Raw genomic sequence first — 17,393 nt, 5'->3', positions numbered from 1 at the left:
CTGGTCGCAAGCCTCACACACTCATGGAAGGCTGACTGGTCAGCTATGTGTCCGATGTGTGAGAGTGACAATGAGAATGTAACACACTTTCTGCTAACTTGTGAAACAACTCTGTCCTTTCGGGAAAGATATTTGAAACCTGTATTAAATGTGGCCGGGATTTGTCACTTAAGAGAGGCATTGTTGTATTTAACTCAGTCCCAGAGCCAATGTGTTGTATATGCTACATCACGATAGGTTCACAGAGCTTGGCTATTAAGAACAAGAATGGTGAACAAGCTTAAGAAGTAGGATATAGGGGCCAACAGTTAGTCCGGTCGTTATTCACATTTATACATAGAGAGTAGCTCGCTGCTGCCGATTGGCCCAGATTGTTTCTGCCATCCAAGGCTGCGAGTAGTGCTCTCCTTGAAGTTGATTATTGCTTATGTAAAATGAATGATATAATTGTAATGAATGTTTTTTATTGAGTGTTAAATGCAATTTGTCTTTTTAATGTTCTTACCATTTTTATTATAGCTTGTTTGTGTGTCATTGTTAATATTTCTATGACTTTGTGTGGCTTTCGTCGTTTTAATGCTGAAATAATGCATTCATATACATATATGCCAGAATCACCATACAAGAACATGCTACTGTTGGTTTTGCCAGTAAAAATGCCATGCCACAGTTAGAAAATATTTTCAGACCAGCTGTAGAAATATAGACCAATCTAGCCACCTAATAACACTTGTAATGTTTAGTTTACCCTTGATGCCCAGTAAACAATGCCATGCCATAGGAAGAAAATACAACCAGACTGGCTGCTGCAATGTAGGTCTGTCTAGCAACATAACAACAATTATGCATGCTTTAATCTTGATGCCCCGTAAAAAATGCCATGCCAGTTCCACAGTAAGAAAACATTAAAAAAAAAGGTGATGGCTGGAAGGTTTACAATTAATCTTAAACAAATAGGTGATGGATGAAAGGTTTAGAATTAATCTGTAACCTCTGACAATTGCTCTGGGCAGCCCTCCATACAATTGTGCTTCACCTGCCAAGCCATTACCGAAAGAGGAAAGACCATATGCAAATCAGGCTTGGTCCCAACCCCCAAAGGGGCAGTCCAGCTCGAACTACTAGGTCACATCCCTTCTGCCCCAGACTACAATCATCCCAAGACATGTTTTGGCCTCATTGGGCATAATCAGTGAGGAGTAGTTTGAATGGCTGGAAGGTTTAGAATTAATCTTAAACCACTGACAATTGCTCTGGGCAACCCTTCAGACCATCATTCTTCGCTTGCCAATAGGAAAATATGCACAGACTTGCTGCAACAATGTAAGCCAGTCTAACCACATAACACTTACCATGTTTGCTTTAACCTTGATGCTCAGTTTAAAATGCCTTGCCACAGTAAGTAAATGTAACCAGACTGGCCTCTGCAATGTAGACCAGTCTAGCCACATAAACCACTTATCATGGTTGGTTTAACCATGATGGCCAGTAAGAAATGCCATGCCAGGGGGCAGAAAACTTACCAGGTTGGCTATAGCAATGGAGTTCAGTCTAGCCATGTAACAATGCTTACCATGTTTGCTTTAACATAGATGACAAGTAAAAAAGGTAATGCCAGAGTCAAAAAACATAACTAGACTGGCTGCAGCAATGCAAGCTACTCTACCTAGATAACGGCACTTATCATCTTTGCTTTAATATTCATGCCTAGTAAATAGGCCATGCCACTGTAAGAAAACGTAACTGGATGACTGGCTGCAGCAATGCAGGCCAGTCTAGCCACATAACAACACTTACCATGTTTGCTTTAACCCAGATGCCCAGTTTAATATGCCATGTCACAGTAAGAAAACATAACCATAGTGCATGCATAAATGCAGTCCTGCCTAGCTACTTAACAACACTTATCTTGTTTGCATTCATTTTGATACCCAGTAAAAGTGCCATTCCAGAATCAGGGTAGGAAAAGGGCCAAAACAAGGCCGAACCGAACTTAAGCAAAGTTTGACATACCGAAGTGCCCATTCAATACTGAGGACCAAACACCCCAAGCTAGGCTAGCCCAGAGGTCCTCAAAATCTTCTCCCAAGCAAAGGTTCTCGCCACAATGCAGGCTCGGCAAGCTGAGTCAAAGTTTTAAGTTATTACTCATTCTAGAAACAGCCAAAGCCTTACAGCCTGATGATAAGCTGTCAAAATGGGTATCTATGTCTTTGGATTTTAAGACATTTCTTTGATGTGGTGGGTATTGAGACAAATGAAAATAGCAGAGAGACACATTTCAATTACTTTATCAGAATGGTTTCATGTTGAATAAATATCACAGACATATTATATACATAAAATGTGGTCATTCTTATGTTACTAAAATAATCTTTGCTTTTAAACAGATTACCACCATTGGGTTCCCTGAAAGGATATGGTGCTACTCGCCTTGGACTGGGGCTCTACCCATCAGACCCCCCCCAACTTCCGCACCCACAACCTCCACCGCTCCCCGCATGAAGGGGGAGGCCAGTTCTGACTGTTAATTTTTTCCATTTCCAGCACTGGCCAGAAGCATAAAACGTAACTAGACTGGCTGCAGCAATGCAGCACAGTCTTGCCATGTAACAACACTTATCATGTTTAAAAAACATGATAAGTGTTGTTAAGTGGATAGACAGGACTGCATTGCTGTAGCTGGTCTGGTTTTGTTTTATGCTTCTGGCATGGCCTTTTTTACTGGGCATCAAATGTAAAGGTTGCTTTAACATTGGTTCACTGTACGAAATGCACCCTCTCTCCCAGTGCCCTCAAATTAGAGGTGCGCTCACCAGCAATAACACAACCAACCACACATATCAATTCAGCATTCATACACATTCACTCTTGCACCCATAAACATTCACCGGATTCATAACCCTTTCACCTGCGCACCCATAACAAACGTTCTCTCTTTCACATGTGCACCCATGCAACATACTCTCTTTCAATCATGCGTGCCCACAAACGTATACTCATTCATGCATTTGCAGCCACACACATATTCAAATGCACATTTTCTTACCTGCAGCACTGCCCCAGAATCTGCTCTGCCGCCATCAGGAGGACAGAATTCCGTGACAGCTTTCTGGCTCCTGTGCAACATGAAAAGGAAAGTGGAAGCAGGTAGAGCTTCCTGATTCCTACACGTAAGCAGGAGCCAGAGCACCCCTGGAGCACACCCCAGCTACTTTGAATAACTGGGGAGTGCCCCCTAGGCAGATTCAGAACTGCAGTGACCGGGTTTGCATCTCCAATGTTGGCCATGCAAGGCTAGGCAACCAAAATGCCTGTGGCCCAGGGTATGAACTGTCAAGGGGAAACCGCAGTTCAAACCAGCCCAGGAGCGCTCCCTTAGTTGCCAGTTGTGGCTGAGAGAGCGCTTAGTGTTTTCACTGGGCTGGCTCGGTGGCTTCTCCAGAATAGGTGAGTCGATGCCTTAAATGGCAGGCAACATTCACACTTTTTGGCAAAACTGAGTGCAAAAACGAGGGGTAAAGGCCTTTTGAAATTGTGAACATTTGCATGGAGGGCACCCAATAGCATGTAAGTGCAGACGTTAATGGTCCCCTTCACGTAATTACCACTTCATTTAAATATACTCCGATTTTGCGTCCGAGTTTGGTAACATTATTGTTCAGTCAGAGTCAATGGCACGATTAGTTCTCATAGCCAGTGTGGTTGATATTGATATTGATATTTTATTAATATCGTGCTCATACACAGATGTTTTAGAGCGTGACCAGGCAAGGGAGGGGAACAAGGGAGAACAAAACAATGATCTTACTAGGCCCAGTGACATTGAGAACGCGCAAGTGCGTGGGAGAGGGGAGGGGGAAAGTGCATGGAAGGGGGGAGAAGTGGAAAGTGCATAGCAAAGGGGAAACAGAATAAATAATAATAAATAAACACATAAATAAATAAATAATAAAATCAACAAAAGTGGTAGTGCAGGCAGCAAGTGGCAAGTGCTGAGTATGGAAAAGGATCAACATCACATTGTTTGGGTCAAACTCTAGCAAAGGGTGGTACTCTCAGGAGAGGAGGAGCCAATCCTTTAAATATCTAGCACTCTTACACCCTTCCCTACAGAACTTCCACCTGGAAAGGCTGGGACTGGAGCAAATGTGAGCATTAGTGTAGCCAGAGTGGTTGCACCATTCCAGATCATTACTCCTGCTGACGGAGGCAGGGACGGCAGTAACTGGATGCTTTTTCACAAAGCCTGTACTATTCACCTTTCAACCCACCGTCTTTGGGGGACTATACACTTTATAACATCTTACATGGGAAGGAATATTCCATCTTGTAGTTGGAATACAAAATTATTTATTTACTGTTGTTAGTAAGAAAATGGACTCAGGTACTCTGGTGGCATTGAATAATGCCACGCAGAGTTCTGTTCATGATCTGCATTGCCCTTCGTTGGGAGTGCAATATTGTTCCAGCAGAACTGTGTTATTTAGTTATAGTGGAGGCCGGGCGACTCGGGTGAGCATAGAGGTCCACATCACATGGCCATTAGCAGAAGTGGTTCATACTCAAGCTTTGTCAACAATGCTTAAGGCCAAAAGTTAGCCCATTTCCAAAAGCTCCCAATTTTGGCAATTAAGGCACCAGATGCCTTGGGAGCTGGAGTGATGTGTCCAGGCTCACACGCAGGCACTTATGGTAATGGTAAAAACAGGTGGTATTTCAAATACCGCCTTTTTTTAACAAACTGACAGATCATGGGTTTGGAGACATTTACTGCATGCAGTATTCATGGCCAATATTGCTTGCATAAGAAGTTGGATATCTTCCCAAAAAAGTGAATTTGTTTACCAAAGTTTGTGCAAGGATCCCGAAAGATTTCCTTCCACGTTTTTACTCTTGGCGGAAACTGAGGCGCATCCACACGGGCTGAAAAAACATTTCTGCATGTTGACACCTAAAGGCAGCGGAAAGGTTGGCAGCTCTGAGGCCCACTTTCTCTCCCCCTTTCCAAGTAATGCAGAAAAAGGGTTCAAATTGCCCTTTTCTGCATCATTTAAGCGTTTACAGTAATGCTAGGATGTGCCACGACACACTATTTCCATTCTTAAAACGACCCTGAGAAAATTGATTCAACCAAGTTATGAAAATAAAGCATAGACAGTTTCTGAAACACTGCATGCATTTATTGTGGAAATCTGCACTTGTTGCTGCCAACCACTGTGGGTTTCATTCAAGGAGGCAGAAATGAAGAATTACCACATGTGGTAACAGTGGTGAACACATATCTGCCAAAATCATAATAAGGCGCATTGGGCGAGGGGAAGTTGGGGTTGGATCTCAAGTCTCCTTTTGTCAACACTTAACAACTCAGCCACAAGACCACATCGGCTCCATGCTAAGGTTTAAAGGAGATTTCATAAATTCCTTGTCAAGCATTAAAGCAGAAGCGGCATGTTATAAAGATACTTTCAAACCGGAAGAGGATATCAGGGAGAGGAAGGGCAGAAATGAGGGGCAGCAATAGAGCTTTGTGCACTTCCTTGTGGAGGAGGGCGATTCTGCGGGTAAATGCAAAGGACTTCGTCCATTTTGTGTGGTCCATTATTAGAAGGCAGTGAGGGCTTCAGATGATGACTTGAGATCCATTAATTTATGTTATGTTATGTTGATTTATACCATGCACCGCTAACTAAAGGGCGGTCTCCAGGCGTCAACATGGCAGGGTTTGTTAGTGAGGATAGGATGATAGGTTAGGTTCAGAACCAGGAGAAACTGGCGTCTGTGTGTGTTGCATTGCTGCAGAGGTTGGTTGAGAGGCCCCAGCACTTGTTGGGACCATAAGGGTTGGACTTAGTGCCTCGGATGTGTGCTAGTGTTTTATGCTTGGCGTGTGGGGTGTATGAGGTTGGGGTGGGGTTACGGTCGCGTCCACTGGTTAGTTGTATCCATAAGGGGGGTCCAGTTTTGCAGATGTCGGTTAGGTGTTTGATTGAGTTGTGTTGTGTGCTTTGTGTAGTGACGATGGATCGATGTAGGGGTCTCCGTACTGGTGCAGCAGGGGACTATGTATGACAGGGTTAGGATGTACTGATGTATGTCGCTCATATGACCGGGAGAGCCGAGGCTGCTGGATAGGACTTTTGCCCTCTGACTGCTGTGTACCGGCCATTGTAGGAATAACAGGAGTGAAGCAGGGGAGGATTCCGGTGCACTGGCAGTGCCAAGTGTGGGCCTCTATCCTGCAATAGTAGGGGGTGGCGTGCAGGTCGTGGCTAGCGAGCACTGACATAGCTGTGCGTGGGCAACAGTGCTAAAAAGATGGGGGTACAGCAGGGTAGAATTGAGGTGCAACCACAGAGCTATGAGCGGGTCACGGTGCTGTGGGAGTGAGGTGCATTTGCCAGTCTGGGCTCTGTACCCCTGTCAAGCCACTAATGTTCACTCGACTTCAGAGAGAAGCTATTTTAAAGAGCGGCATTAAACAGAAAGGCTTTTCTGGAGTGAGGGCCGCTGGCAGGGACACTGTATCACAGACAAAGAAGTCTTGGCGAGGAGAAGGCCGCTCCAGGCGAAAGCATACACACTAAGACCTTCTGTCAACTTTCCTGGGGGGGTTCCAAAAAATAAATGGGATTTTAAAACCTCATTTGCAAATATTTCTTTCTGGGTTTTTTCCATTGTTCATTTTCCATGACCAAGTTTGGTGTTCGAGGCAAGGTGGCGCCTCTGTCCTGTCTCCTGATCAGAGGAGGCCTAGGTTGGGAAGAAAGCCCTTACCCCTCTCCCCCAGTAGGGCAGGTGCACCGTGACAGCCCCACACAATCCACACCCGCGACTTACTTGCTGGCTCTTCAGTGCTGGTGACGACAGGGGTCGTGATAATCGCCGGTATCTCTGGGAACACAAAAAGCACACGTGACCGGATGTTAATTCAGCGTTAATAGGAAGGCGGTGGCAAACGTCAAATGCACCCAACGCGGGCTCAGAAGAACACAATTCATTGCCAACAATCCAGAGCAGAAACATGTACTAGCAGCAATTTGGGAAGGGCGTGTTATGCTAAGAACAACTCACTGCTTGCCCTTGCCTAACCTTCTGAATCAGGCCTTCTACTTTCATACCCCTCCAAATCAGTGCACAACCTACGCTTCCACTTTGATCACAAATTGACCATGCACTACATTAACCACTACATTAACCACTACATTAACCAGCTGATTAAAGCCTGCAACCTTGAAAGGCAGCCCCTGGCATCACAGCGTGTATCTCCTCTCTCCCAAGAGCCATAATCCAATCAAGGATTGACTAGGCTAACTCCCCTTACTGTGGTCTTCACCACTCATCCCTTGCAAAGCTTCAAATCATCCTAAACAAAGCTGCAGGATTGATCTACAAGCTTAAGCCATTTGACCACACTCCTGCCCTTGCCCAACTCTGCGAGCTCCCCATCGCCTCTTGAATCAATTACCAATTCCTTTGCCTGGGCACAAAGCAATTGACGAGCAAGGCCCTGCAAACCTCAATCAATTCCTCAAGGTCTCCCAGTCAGCAAGAGCCTCTGCTCATTGGTCTCTGACCTTGTACATGTTCCAAGATTCTATATGCAAGACCTGGGAGAGCGACCGTTCTCTTTTCAAGCTCCGACCCTATGGAACTACTCTTCCATCGTTGAAACAAAGAGAAATACTGTTTCTTTTGATGTTCCCTCAAGGGTCCACTATTCTCCCTTGCATTTTAATGTTCGCCTTGCTTCCCCTCATCTGCTTTCCCCTCCCTGCACTGCTTCCCCATCTCCCCCGGCCACCCATGTTCTGGTTCCCATGCGATGAAGCCATTATTTGGTTGCCTGGGTACAATGTAAGAAACCCACATAAATAAACGATAACAGAACCAATTGATCGCTGCCTAAGCAAAGGCATCCCAAAAATAGTGCCGGGGTTATGTCTGAATCAAGGTAGGCCTCATCTGCTTTAAACTGGGACAGCCCTGGTAATTTTCTCCCTAGAAGCCTTTGCAAATCCCCCCCCCCACCCCCTCTCTATTTCCCCATAGTCTCTGGTGCTTAGGCCTTACTGAAGTCTTTGCACAGAGATGCTACATGCCTTCCCTTACGGATCCTGTTCTCAAGGCCTGGAGTTGGACAACCCACAGCAAACCTCTGCGATAGAGCACCACAAAAGGCAAAATGCAGACCATTATCAAACTGTAGTGGACATCACCAACATCATTGCTTAAAACAACAACCTCCCCCCGACCCGATGTGTCTTCCAAGCGAGCACATAGGCACAGCACTTACTTATGCAGGGGGCCACGGGCGATCGGCTCTGCTGGTATCCCTTGGCACAGCGATTACAGGTCAATCCGGTCACGCCATCTTTACAAGGGCACTGTCCGGTGGTCTGATTGCAGGTCTTTCCAGCCGCACCAACAGGATGGCAGTCACATGCTGAGGAGTAAAAGAGAGGTTTACAGGAGGAATTATTATGATGGCCAGGCAGCCAGCATGGGCACATGCAAACATATTGGCTTCTGGAAGAGGAACAGGTGGCACAGAATACAGGAAAGGTCTGTGAAAAAGACAAATCCGTGCAGACACTGAAAGACATGGGACAAGAATAATACTTGAGTGTGCCCTTTAGTAATACTGAGAGATACCCGTGATAGGAATGTCTAGGGAGCGCTCTATTTCATGTTGTGACTGAGTGAGCTAAAAAGATAGACATGGTCTTTTAGGCCTGGTTACTCTAGAATAAAGGGAGATAGAAGGATAGCCGGGCCTGGGGATAGCTTTTACTGTGGTAACAGGAGGTTTGGCCGCAGTAGATTTCATCGAGGGAGAATTGGTCGAATTGTTTTTGTTGAATGTTGCCGCATATGTATGTGTGGGGGGTGGGTTATAAAGGTAGGGAGTTATTGGGGGGCCTGTGGAGGTCTCTGCCTACACACATTTGCGGTAAAATGTCCTTAAAGAAAAAAGAGAATTCAACCAATTCTTCCTCGATTAAATACATTCGAAGAATTCAAACAAAGCCTTCACTGCATGCCACACCATAGGAGCTTTAGTTTGCTTAATTTGCGTACTAACAGGTAGTATAATGCACACATCACAAGTTTACCTGCTTCTAGGCACCAGGGGTGGCCTGAGAACCAAAAAGAGCCCTGTGTTACACCATGTGAGCAAGCCGGACTCCTCTAACAGGGGCAGAAAGCAAGAGTACCCTCACAAAAGAGGCCCACAGTGCAGAGGCTCACAGGGAAATCTCCAGAGTTCCCTGTAGGCCAGTCGAGCACTGTCAGGCATTTTCTCCAGGATAGCCTTTGTAAAGGAAAACAAGGATGGTGGGTGCTCGGTAGATAGAGGGAGTTGGTGCCAAAGTTTACAGGACACAACAGAGAAACAACAAACTCTGCTGCCCACAATGTCAACCTGGACCTAGAAATGGTGCACAGGCGCCGATGGGAAGATCTCAGGTTCCTCCTAGAATAGGTGGCAGTTTGTGGGAAGGGGGCTGACATGTTGAGCATTCATAATGTGGGCGATGTACATTTCTGTTTTTAATACTGTGAAAAGGGACCCGTTGAAAGCTTGTTAACACTGGGAGAGCGTGTCCTTTCGGGGGTTCTGCACTCCTTGCAGGTGGCTCATTTGTAGATTGTGGAGGCCGGAGTAAATGGCCTTGTTTTGATCTGGTTTCAGGTTCACCAACAAGCTAGCCGCAATGCTTCCATTCCCTCTATGTAGAATGTGTGGAACACTAATGTGCCTTTCCTACAGCCTTGTAAGGCTCTCGTGGTCTCAGAGGGCAGTGCTGAACGATTCTGGGAGTATGTAGTGTGGCATTTCAAAGCAGGTGACAGTGCATAGGCAACATTGCAAATTAAGACACAAGAGTATATTCGATGGCAATCACACTGGGATAACAGAGGGAAACAAGAGTGACAAATTCACATATTTCAATAACTTATGTGCTTCATTACATCACATGCATTGAATGGACCGAGTTCATACCACTTCACTACTATAGAAGCTTCTATCTTACCATTACCTGGCAGCATAGTAATGCCACAGGTGGGTTGCTGGGTGGCATGTGTTTGGCTGTCGGTAGCTAGTGCTGGCTGAGTGACTGCACACACACACTATATTAGACAACTCTACCAGGGAACAGCAGGCATCGCAGGACGAGAAAAGCAATATTTGGAAATTGAATGCTCAATGTATAGAATGCAACAACATACATATAAAGATGTCCTCCCATTCCATTCAGGGGACCTTGTTTGTCATTGTATGCTATAAATACAGGACTACAAGTCCCCTACTGTGACAAGTCCACACAGACCAGACCATGAAGAATCCTAATCCACAACTACACACTCAATCCGAGAGGATGGAGTAATGAGGCTCAGTATCCAAAAATCACAGCTGATGGATAAAATCTATCTGCAAGATGAATGGCACTTCATCTGTTGTTCACCCATGAGCGTGGGCACCCCAGCACCTACCTCCACTGACCCCTCCCTTCTGCACTTGCACGTTCTGAATACTCACAAGGCATAGTAGGTTTGTCCTTTTTCCCCCTCCACTGTATTTAATATGTTTATGTATTTTAATTTCTCATTCCCGTGTCCCCTCCCTATTGCCCTGTGGGCGCTTTGAGACAGAATGTTCTTGCTGTATAAGCGCCTAACAAGCAATCAATAAATAAATAAATAAGAAAGATGGCCAGAATAAGGACCGTGATCATACCTGTGGAAAGGATTTGGGCATTCTGGCATCTATGAATCAACACAACATTAATATAGTCTAAAGTGGACTTGTACAGAACGCCTGCCGTGTTTGTGACCTCTTGGGGTGCTGTTCATCATTGATGGAGATTAAAGGCACGTGATGGAGATTGGGAGCGACGAAGGGAGGTACAGGCGTTTCCCGGGGATCTAATTAGTAGTCTTTATAGTGAAAATCTTAGACTTGGCAAAAGTCAAACGTACGAGATTAACAAAAGCTGCCAATCTTCCCCGCCGGGCACTGAGATGCAGACAAATCTGACGAAGAACTGGCAATGATTGGCAGTACAAACCTTGAGCACTACATTAATGGGCAGGATGTCGGCCCAGAAATAAAGTCACTGTATATTGTTTGTTCCGGTTGCAACTGGTTCCCTCCTGTCCTTGGTATATAAATGATGTCTGATAACGAAAGAAATGCCATGTACAACCAAGGTTTATCAATACTTTTATGGGCAAAATATAATAATTTCATAAACATTTTTACAAAATGTATACAAAATGTGTGGAAGCCCCTCTACCGAGAACAAACACGGTTCATATCACCTGTCCTATGGGAGGTTTTGTGCCCACGGAGGGTCTACAACCAGGTTTTAGGCCCTGTACGTGTCAGTGGAAAAGGTTAATCAACAACATGATTTTAATGAGTAAAACATGTTTATGAAATGTATACAAGGGGCAGAAACAGAAAGTGCGATGGGGTCTGTGTGAAATAATATTTCTGGGGTTTTGTACATTTGTAAAAGCTACGTGTGGAAAAGTGGTTAAAATGATGATAAGGGGGATTACAGTCATCCATGTTGCTATAGCGGCTTTCACCATAATTATGGTCCCAAAACGCTTTTGGTTGAACGCCCTCAGAGGGACAGGAGTCCAAAATGTGGGGAAATGCGTGAGGTCTATTATGCGTGTGTGCATTTCCGCCATTAAAGTTAAGCGGCGGTGGCCAAGTCCCTGCTAGTCAACAACTTAGAAGGCAACCACCTGCAAACAGAAAGTAGAGGGAGCTACATAGTTCCAGCTGCAGTTCTCGGAAGTCGAGGGGCATAAGCTAGTGAAAGAGGACTTGGAGGAGTCTGGGGGGTTGTGGCTCGGTATTGGTCATGGAATAGGTAGATAATTGTGAGGCCGTTTTTTCAGGAAATAGAGGAAAACTCTTTTTTTTTTTTTAACTATGTTGAACATTGCCACATAACCCACTCCATTCGGGAGATGCTACTCCAGTCCGGATTTTAATTTTTCATTCTGGGGCTTGAAGTGCTGGGTTTATAATGGAGATATTCATGAATCCAAGGTAAAACTAGAACTGGACTTCTATCCCACAAATGGAATGGGCATATTGGCAGTATGCATCATGCACTCTTGTCTTGTATTGTATTGTATTTAGTTATTTATATAGCACTCTTTCCCCACTTGTGTGGCCTCAATGCACTTTTCCTTGGTTGAATGCCCTTGGTGACCGGAGTCAATGTCGTTAGAGAGTTCTAGGGGGGTTAGTTTAGGAGATGCGTGTGTGCATGTTGCCGTTCTAGGACTTAGGTGGCTGGCAAGGATCGACTAAGCAGCCCGAGAGAGGTCAGACACATGTGTGGGTGCTGTTGAGGGTAAGAGATAGAATGCTATTATTTAGAGAGTTTATGTGTGTCAGCTATACCAAGTTCCATTCGGGTGGTGGTTACTGCGTGCTAGTGATAGAGGTGTTGAGGTACGTCAGGTGTTTCAGTCTGGGCGGCTATGTGTGCAGTAGGCCGGATGTGCTTAGCCGTAGGCATGTACTATCATGCATATATGCCTGGCCGTGCATGTGGCCTGTATCCACGCTAGTGGCGTGAGCTATACGTACTGTATTCGAGAATCCTGCATGTTTGGAGGGAGGCTTACACCTAACAGTGAGGATTAAGAACAAGGCTAAACAAAATAGAGCCTATACTGCATTATGAGTAAGGGGCTAAGAAGAGAATCCTTGAGTACAGGGTCGGATTGGCCCCTCTGCCTTTCGGCCCGTGGCCGGGCTGAAATCGTCCCTGGTGAGTGGGGGCCCGTTTCTGGCCATGCCTTGGGAAAAAGACCATTTTTAAAAAATATATATTTTTTTCCAATTCTTTATTTTTTTCTTCTCATAAAGCCTTTCATCCTTCTTAGCTCGATAAATGACTACGAACACAGGTTGGGTGATATTGTATGCATATTTGTTCTATAAAAAAGAGCATAAGCGTAAGTGCTATACAGTAACATATTATCGTTTGGCCTTGTACGTCTGCTTGGATTCACAGCAATTAGGAACAATGCTATTTGATGACACTTCCTGTTTTGTCAAGGGGTGAAAGGTCGTGTTTCATCGCTTCCCGGGATGTCATTTAGGGGTGGGGTCAAATAACATCAGTTCTAGTAATGTCATCAGAGGTCAAGGGTCATGAGTTAAGGGGTGGGGCACTTTTTGAGGTGAGGAGTGGACCACTTTTTTTTGGGTGACCGGGCCTATTTCTTGTCCCAGTCCGACCCTGCTTGAGTAGCAAGTCCCGGATGTCCCCCTGTAGTACGTTTTGTCATATGGTAAGCCAAGAGAGGCTGTGCCTAAATTGAGATCCCCTATGGTCGGCAGGCGGCCCCGGTTTTCTCCATATAAAACGAGCAAACGGAGGGGGCTACCCCTCGATTCGTGTAGGTGGAGGGAGCCTAGGCATGAAAGGCCGTGGGTTAAAGTCGAATTGTATAGTAAGTAATCGTAATGTGACAGTCATCGAGGGCTTGTCGGACCTAGCATGGGGAATAGGGTTGTGGAGGTGTTTGTTAGTGGTGGGAGCTTCCCAGGGTGAGTGTTGCAGGTTGGCCAAAAGTAATACAGTATTTTGTCACGAGATCACAAGTTTCCCGTGGCCAGGCATGAGAAGGCCAGGCATGAGAAGGACAGCCAGTGTTGTTTTTAATTGGAATGCTGGGACTTGTAGTTGTCCTAAATTTTAAATGGAAAAGGAAACAACCGCAATTGCAAGGGAAACCTGTTTTCTTGATGTGCACTCTATGCAGTGCTGCATTGAGAGGAACGCCGGGCATGCATCTATTATTTTCAGCGATGCAATTAGATGAGAGAATATGCATTTCTGTGCAAGGTCATCAGGCCATGCACTGAAATACACCACATGGACCTGCGTGGAGGTGTCCTTATTGATGCAGTGGGGTGCCAGAAACCTATTTCGGATTTCTCGTTCCCAAACGTATGTTGAATACTTGGGTAGAGTGGCCAGGCCACGCGTGTGAACTGCGGAACCCTGTAGACTGGGGTCCCTAGACAGGACAGTGAGCCACGTCCACGGCTCGGGTAGGTGGTCTTTTCAGGAGAGAGCTGGGGGTCTCGTGGTGAGTGAGGCAGAGACCGGGGCATAGATAATCTGGGGATTTAAACCAGCACAGGCCCCGATTTATTTCCACACAATAACTCGGCATTGCCGCGGGTATATCTTGTTAAATAAAAGAGGAAAGGGAGGTGGAGGAGGCTTTCTTGATCGAGGCTCGACCTCTCCTCGCCGGTGGCTCCTCAGGTTAAGCTGTTATTTATTAGCGGGGCCCAGCCCCGCCCCACGCAGCTGTCAGCCATCAGTTTGAGGCCGGGCATGTAACTAGCCATTTTCTCCTCACGGGCCCGCTCTACCGCAGCTGGTGGCGGTGGGGGCTGGAGGGGTGTCGGGGCGAGGGGGCAGGGCTGGGGCAAGCCGTGTGAAAAATGGGAGGAATTTTAGAGGGGGTGGGGGTTCAGACACCACAGCTGGCCTTGTCAATTAGCCAGTCTGTGGCTGCGGAGGAGGGCGGGGGTTGAGCTTGTTAGGGCTAATTAGAAGTAACTAATTGCAACCTTGTGAAGGGATAAAAACCGTGCGAAGGCGAAATACTTTCCACCACGGATGGTTTTAATGTTGGTAAAATGTGTCAAAGTGACAATCGGCGTGACACACAAAAATGCATAAAAGGTGTAAAGGGTAACCCGGTTCAGTAGCTGTTATTTATTTATGCACTCAAATTAGGAGGTCTACACAATGGTGCACAGCAAGGGGATGAAAGAGAAAGAGCACCATAGCTTTGCATTCTCTGCCACTCCTACACCAGTGTGGTGGAAGTTGCCTATCTAGAAATAAAAATAAAAAACAGTGGCCAACCTATTTTAAGTATCTTTTTATCACCACGCCCCAACAAATATTCACTCCCTCATGTATAGATATATGCCAAATACATTTTGCCCCGGGAGGATAGCTCAGTGGCAACGTGTTCGCCTTGGAAGAAACACAGGTTTGATCCCTGGGTCCGCGCCTAAAAACCTCTGGGTATTTAAGCACGTTATAAATACGCAACTAAAACAACAAAAAAAAACAATTACGCAAATAAAAATGTTTTTAAAAAACTATTCCTGTAACAGCACCTTGATGCCCGTGGGCTGTGTGAGCGTTTTAAAAATGCAAATAAATAAATAAATGCACAGCAGTAAAGACACTTGCCAACATTATTCATTCGTTTTGGGAGACACTAGTCCAGTCCTGGTTTCAAGCATTTGAATTCCCATAGTTGCAGTGCTGAGTTTTAAATGGGGAAATCTGTGCTACAAGACCCAGAATGCAAAGTAAAAACTAGCACTGGACTACCCAGTCCCGGGTGTAATTGAAGTCTGCCATATATAACATTAGGCACAGTTTATTTTGTATTTTTTGGAAAGTGGCAATTTATTTTACCTGTTTATGGTCCTATGTCATTTCATCGACAGCAATTTTTTTGACGGGATTTTTTACGAACAGTTTTCGCTCGAAAAACCCATCGAAAAATGTATTTTTCTGTTTTTGGGAGGTCCCCCCGAATGTCTCCCCTCCCCTATCATTGTTTTACTATTTCCGACCCCTGAACCCTTTACATGCCCCCCCTATATTTTTCGATGGGTTTAATGAGCAAAAACATTTAATTAAAAAACCTGTTGAAAAAATAGCCTTTGATAAAAGGTCGGTGTGCCCTGTTTATGAGGTTCCGTTTTAACCTGCTTCTTACTGTGGAAATAAGCTATCCTTGGAACAAATCTGAGCTCCCTGCTCCAACATTCAGCTACTGTAAGATGCTGTCGGAGATCGCCGCACGAAAACCTCTTTAAGCAAAGTGTCCTTCCCTGGTGGAGGAGTGGGCTCGCCATTTTGGGAAAGTATATATTGAGCACATATTATATTGGACCAGATCGGATCCGGGCCTGATGATTTGTGGGTAAATGCGCTCCCCTAACGATCAGGGTTTTGTGGTTTCTTAGGAAGCTGGGATTCTTTAAATGGCAACCTGTAATTGATTGTTATCGGTGTGTATCTAGCGTTTGGTAGTTTTGTATGTATACTTTGTTCTTTCATTTTTTTGTATATATGGATTTACTATTGTGAAAGGTTTAAACCTCTTTTATGTATTTCAAACAATAATACAATAACAAAAAAGTAGTGCTTAATACTGGGTGTTACCTGGCACTAAAGGCTTCGATATTTTTTTGAGATAATGATACTGAGATAAAAGTAGATTGCATGATTGGTCAAACACGGCAACACCACAGAGTGATGTATGGAAGGTTTAAATAAATCATAACCTCTGGAATTGCTCTGGCAATCCTCAACCCCATGGTTTTGTAGTCTCCTTCGTCATTACAGATGGGGGAGAAGCATATGAAAATCGGGCTTGGTCCCGCCCCATTAGGGGCAGTCCACTTTTAACTGCTAGGTCATCTCCCTTCTGCACAAGACCACAAGCATCCCCAGAAGTGTTTTAGCCTCATTGGGTCTCATCTGTGGGGTGTAGCTTGGGCTAATGTGGCAAAATGTGGTTGAGTGGGGATGCTGGGTTTCAATCCTAAATCCCATGTCTCACTGCAGACAATGTAGCCAGTAAAGCACCAGTCCTTAGGTTATGTCATGTTAAAAAGATTTAAACTGAACCCATCACCACCATACTGGTTTTACAGCGCGGAGGCTTGTGGTGTTGTGTGCCCCCATCCAGGATGAAGCAGACCGTGGTCTTTGGTGGAAATTGGAAAAGGGTGAGAAAATAAAAGAAGCTGGAGTAGGAGAGAAACAAACAGACAAATACATGGACATGTACAGGGGAGTTGAATGCAAGTGTATGCATGTGGTAGTCAGTGTTCATGTACAGTTATTGGTAGTGGTTAAAATTAATTCAGATAAGAAAAAAAGAGTAAAATGCACCCCTGATGCCGAGGAATTTTTCTGTGAGGGCAGTTTCGAGTACAGTGATTTCGTGGTACTAGAATTAATCAGCACATGGTTGTGTGATGAACTCAAGATGTGCTGGAGCATGTCCAGGAAGTGTGGGGGCTTAATTACTAGAACGTTTGCAAACTTCCCTCCAAGTAAACCATGATGGTAATCTGGAGGTACCAAGCCACCTGACAGAAATGCTACAACAAAGGTTGACCCATGCAAAGGGGAATGCAGGGATCACAAAAGGGGAAGGGGGAGGGAAAGAAGGGTTATTCTTGATCCTCCGGGAGCCATACCTGCTTGGCAAATCGATGAAGGATGAGATAGACTGACCAATTTTAGGTGATGCCAGAAAGTGTGTGTGTGATTTAGGAGTAAGCAATCAAA

At 45.2% G+C, this 17,393-nt stretch overlaps 1 protein-coding gene across 1 annotated transcript in view; it reads right to left on the bottom strand.

Annotated features, from left to right (window-relative positions):
* The window catches only part of NTN3 (netrin 3), a 234,460-nt gene that overhangs the window by 33,570 nt on the left and 183,497 nt on the right, over window positions 1–17,393 (bottom strand). Inside the window, exons 4-5 of the mRNA XM_069646937.1 lie at window positions 8,297–8,446; window positions 6,841–6,894 (exon numbers count right to left, since the gene is read on the bottom strand). Of these exons, the coding sequence (XP_069503038.1) occupies window positions 6,841–6,894; window positions 8,297–8,446 (204 nt within the window). The remainder of the gene's footprint in view (window positions 1–6,840; window positions 6,895–8,296; window positions 8,447–17,393) is intronic.

Source organism: Ambystoma mexicanum, chromosome 2q (assembly GCF_040938575.1).
Source record: "Ambystoma mexicanum isolate Mex_15411 chromosome 2q, UKY_AmexF1_1, whole genome shotgun sequence".
Taxonomy (NCBI): domain Eukaryota; kingdom Metazoa; phylum Chordata; class Amphibia; order Caudata; family Ambystomatidae; genus Ambystoma; species Ambystoma mexicanum.
This window is presented reverse-complemented; position numbering and strand designations above follow the sequence as displayed.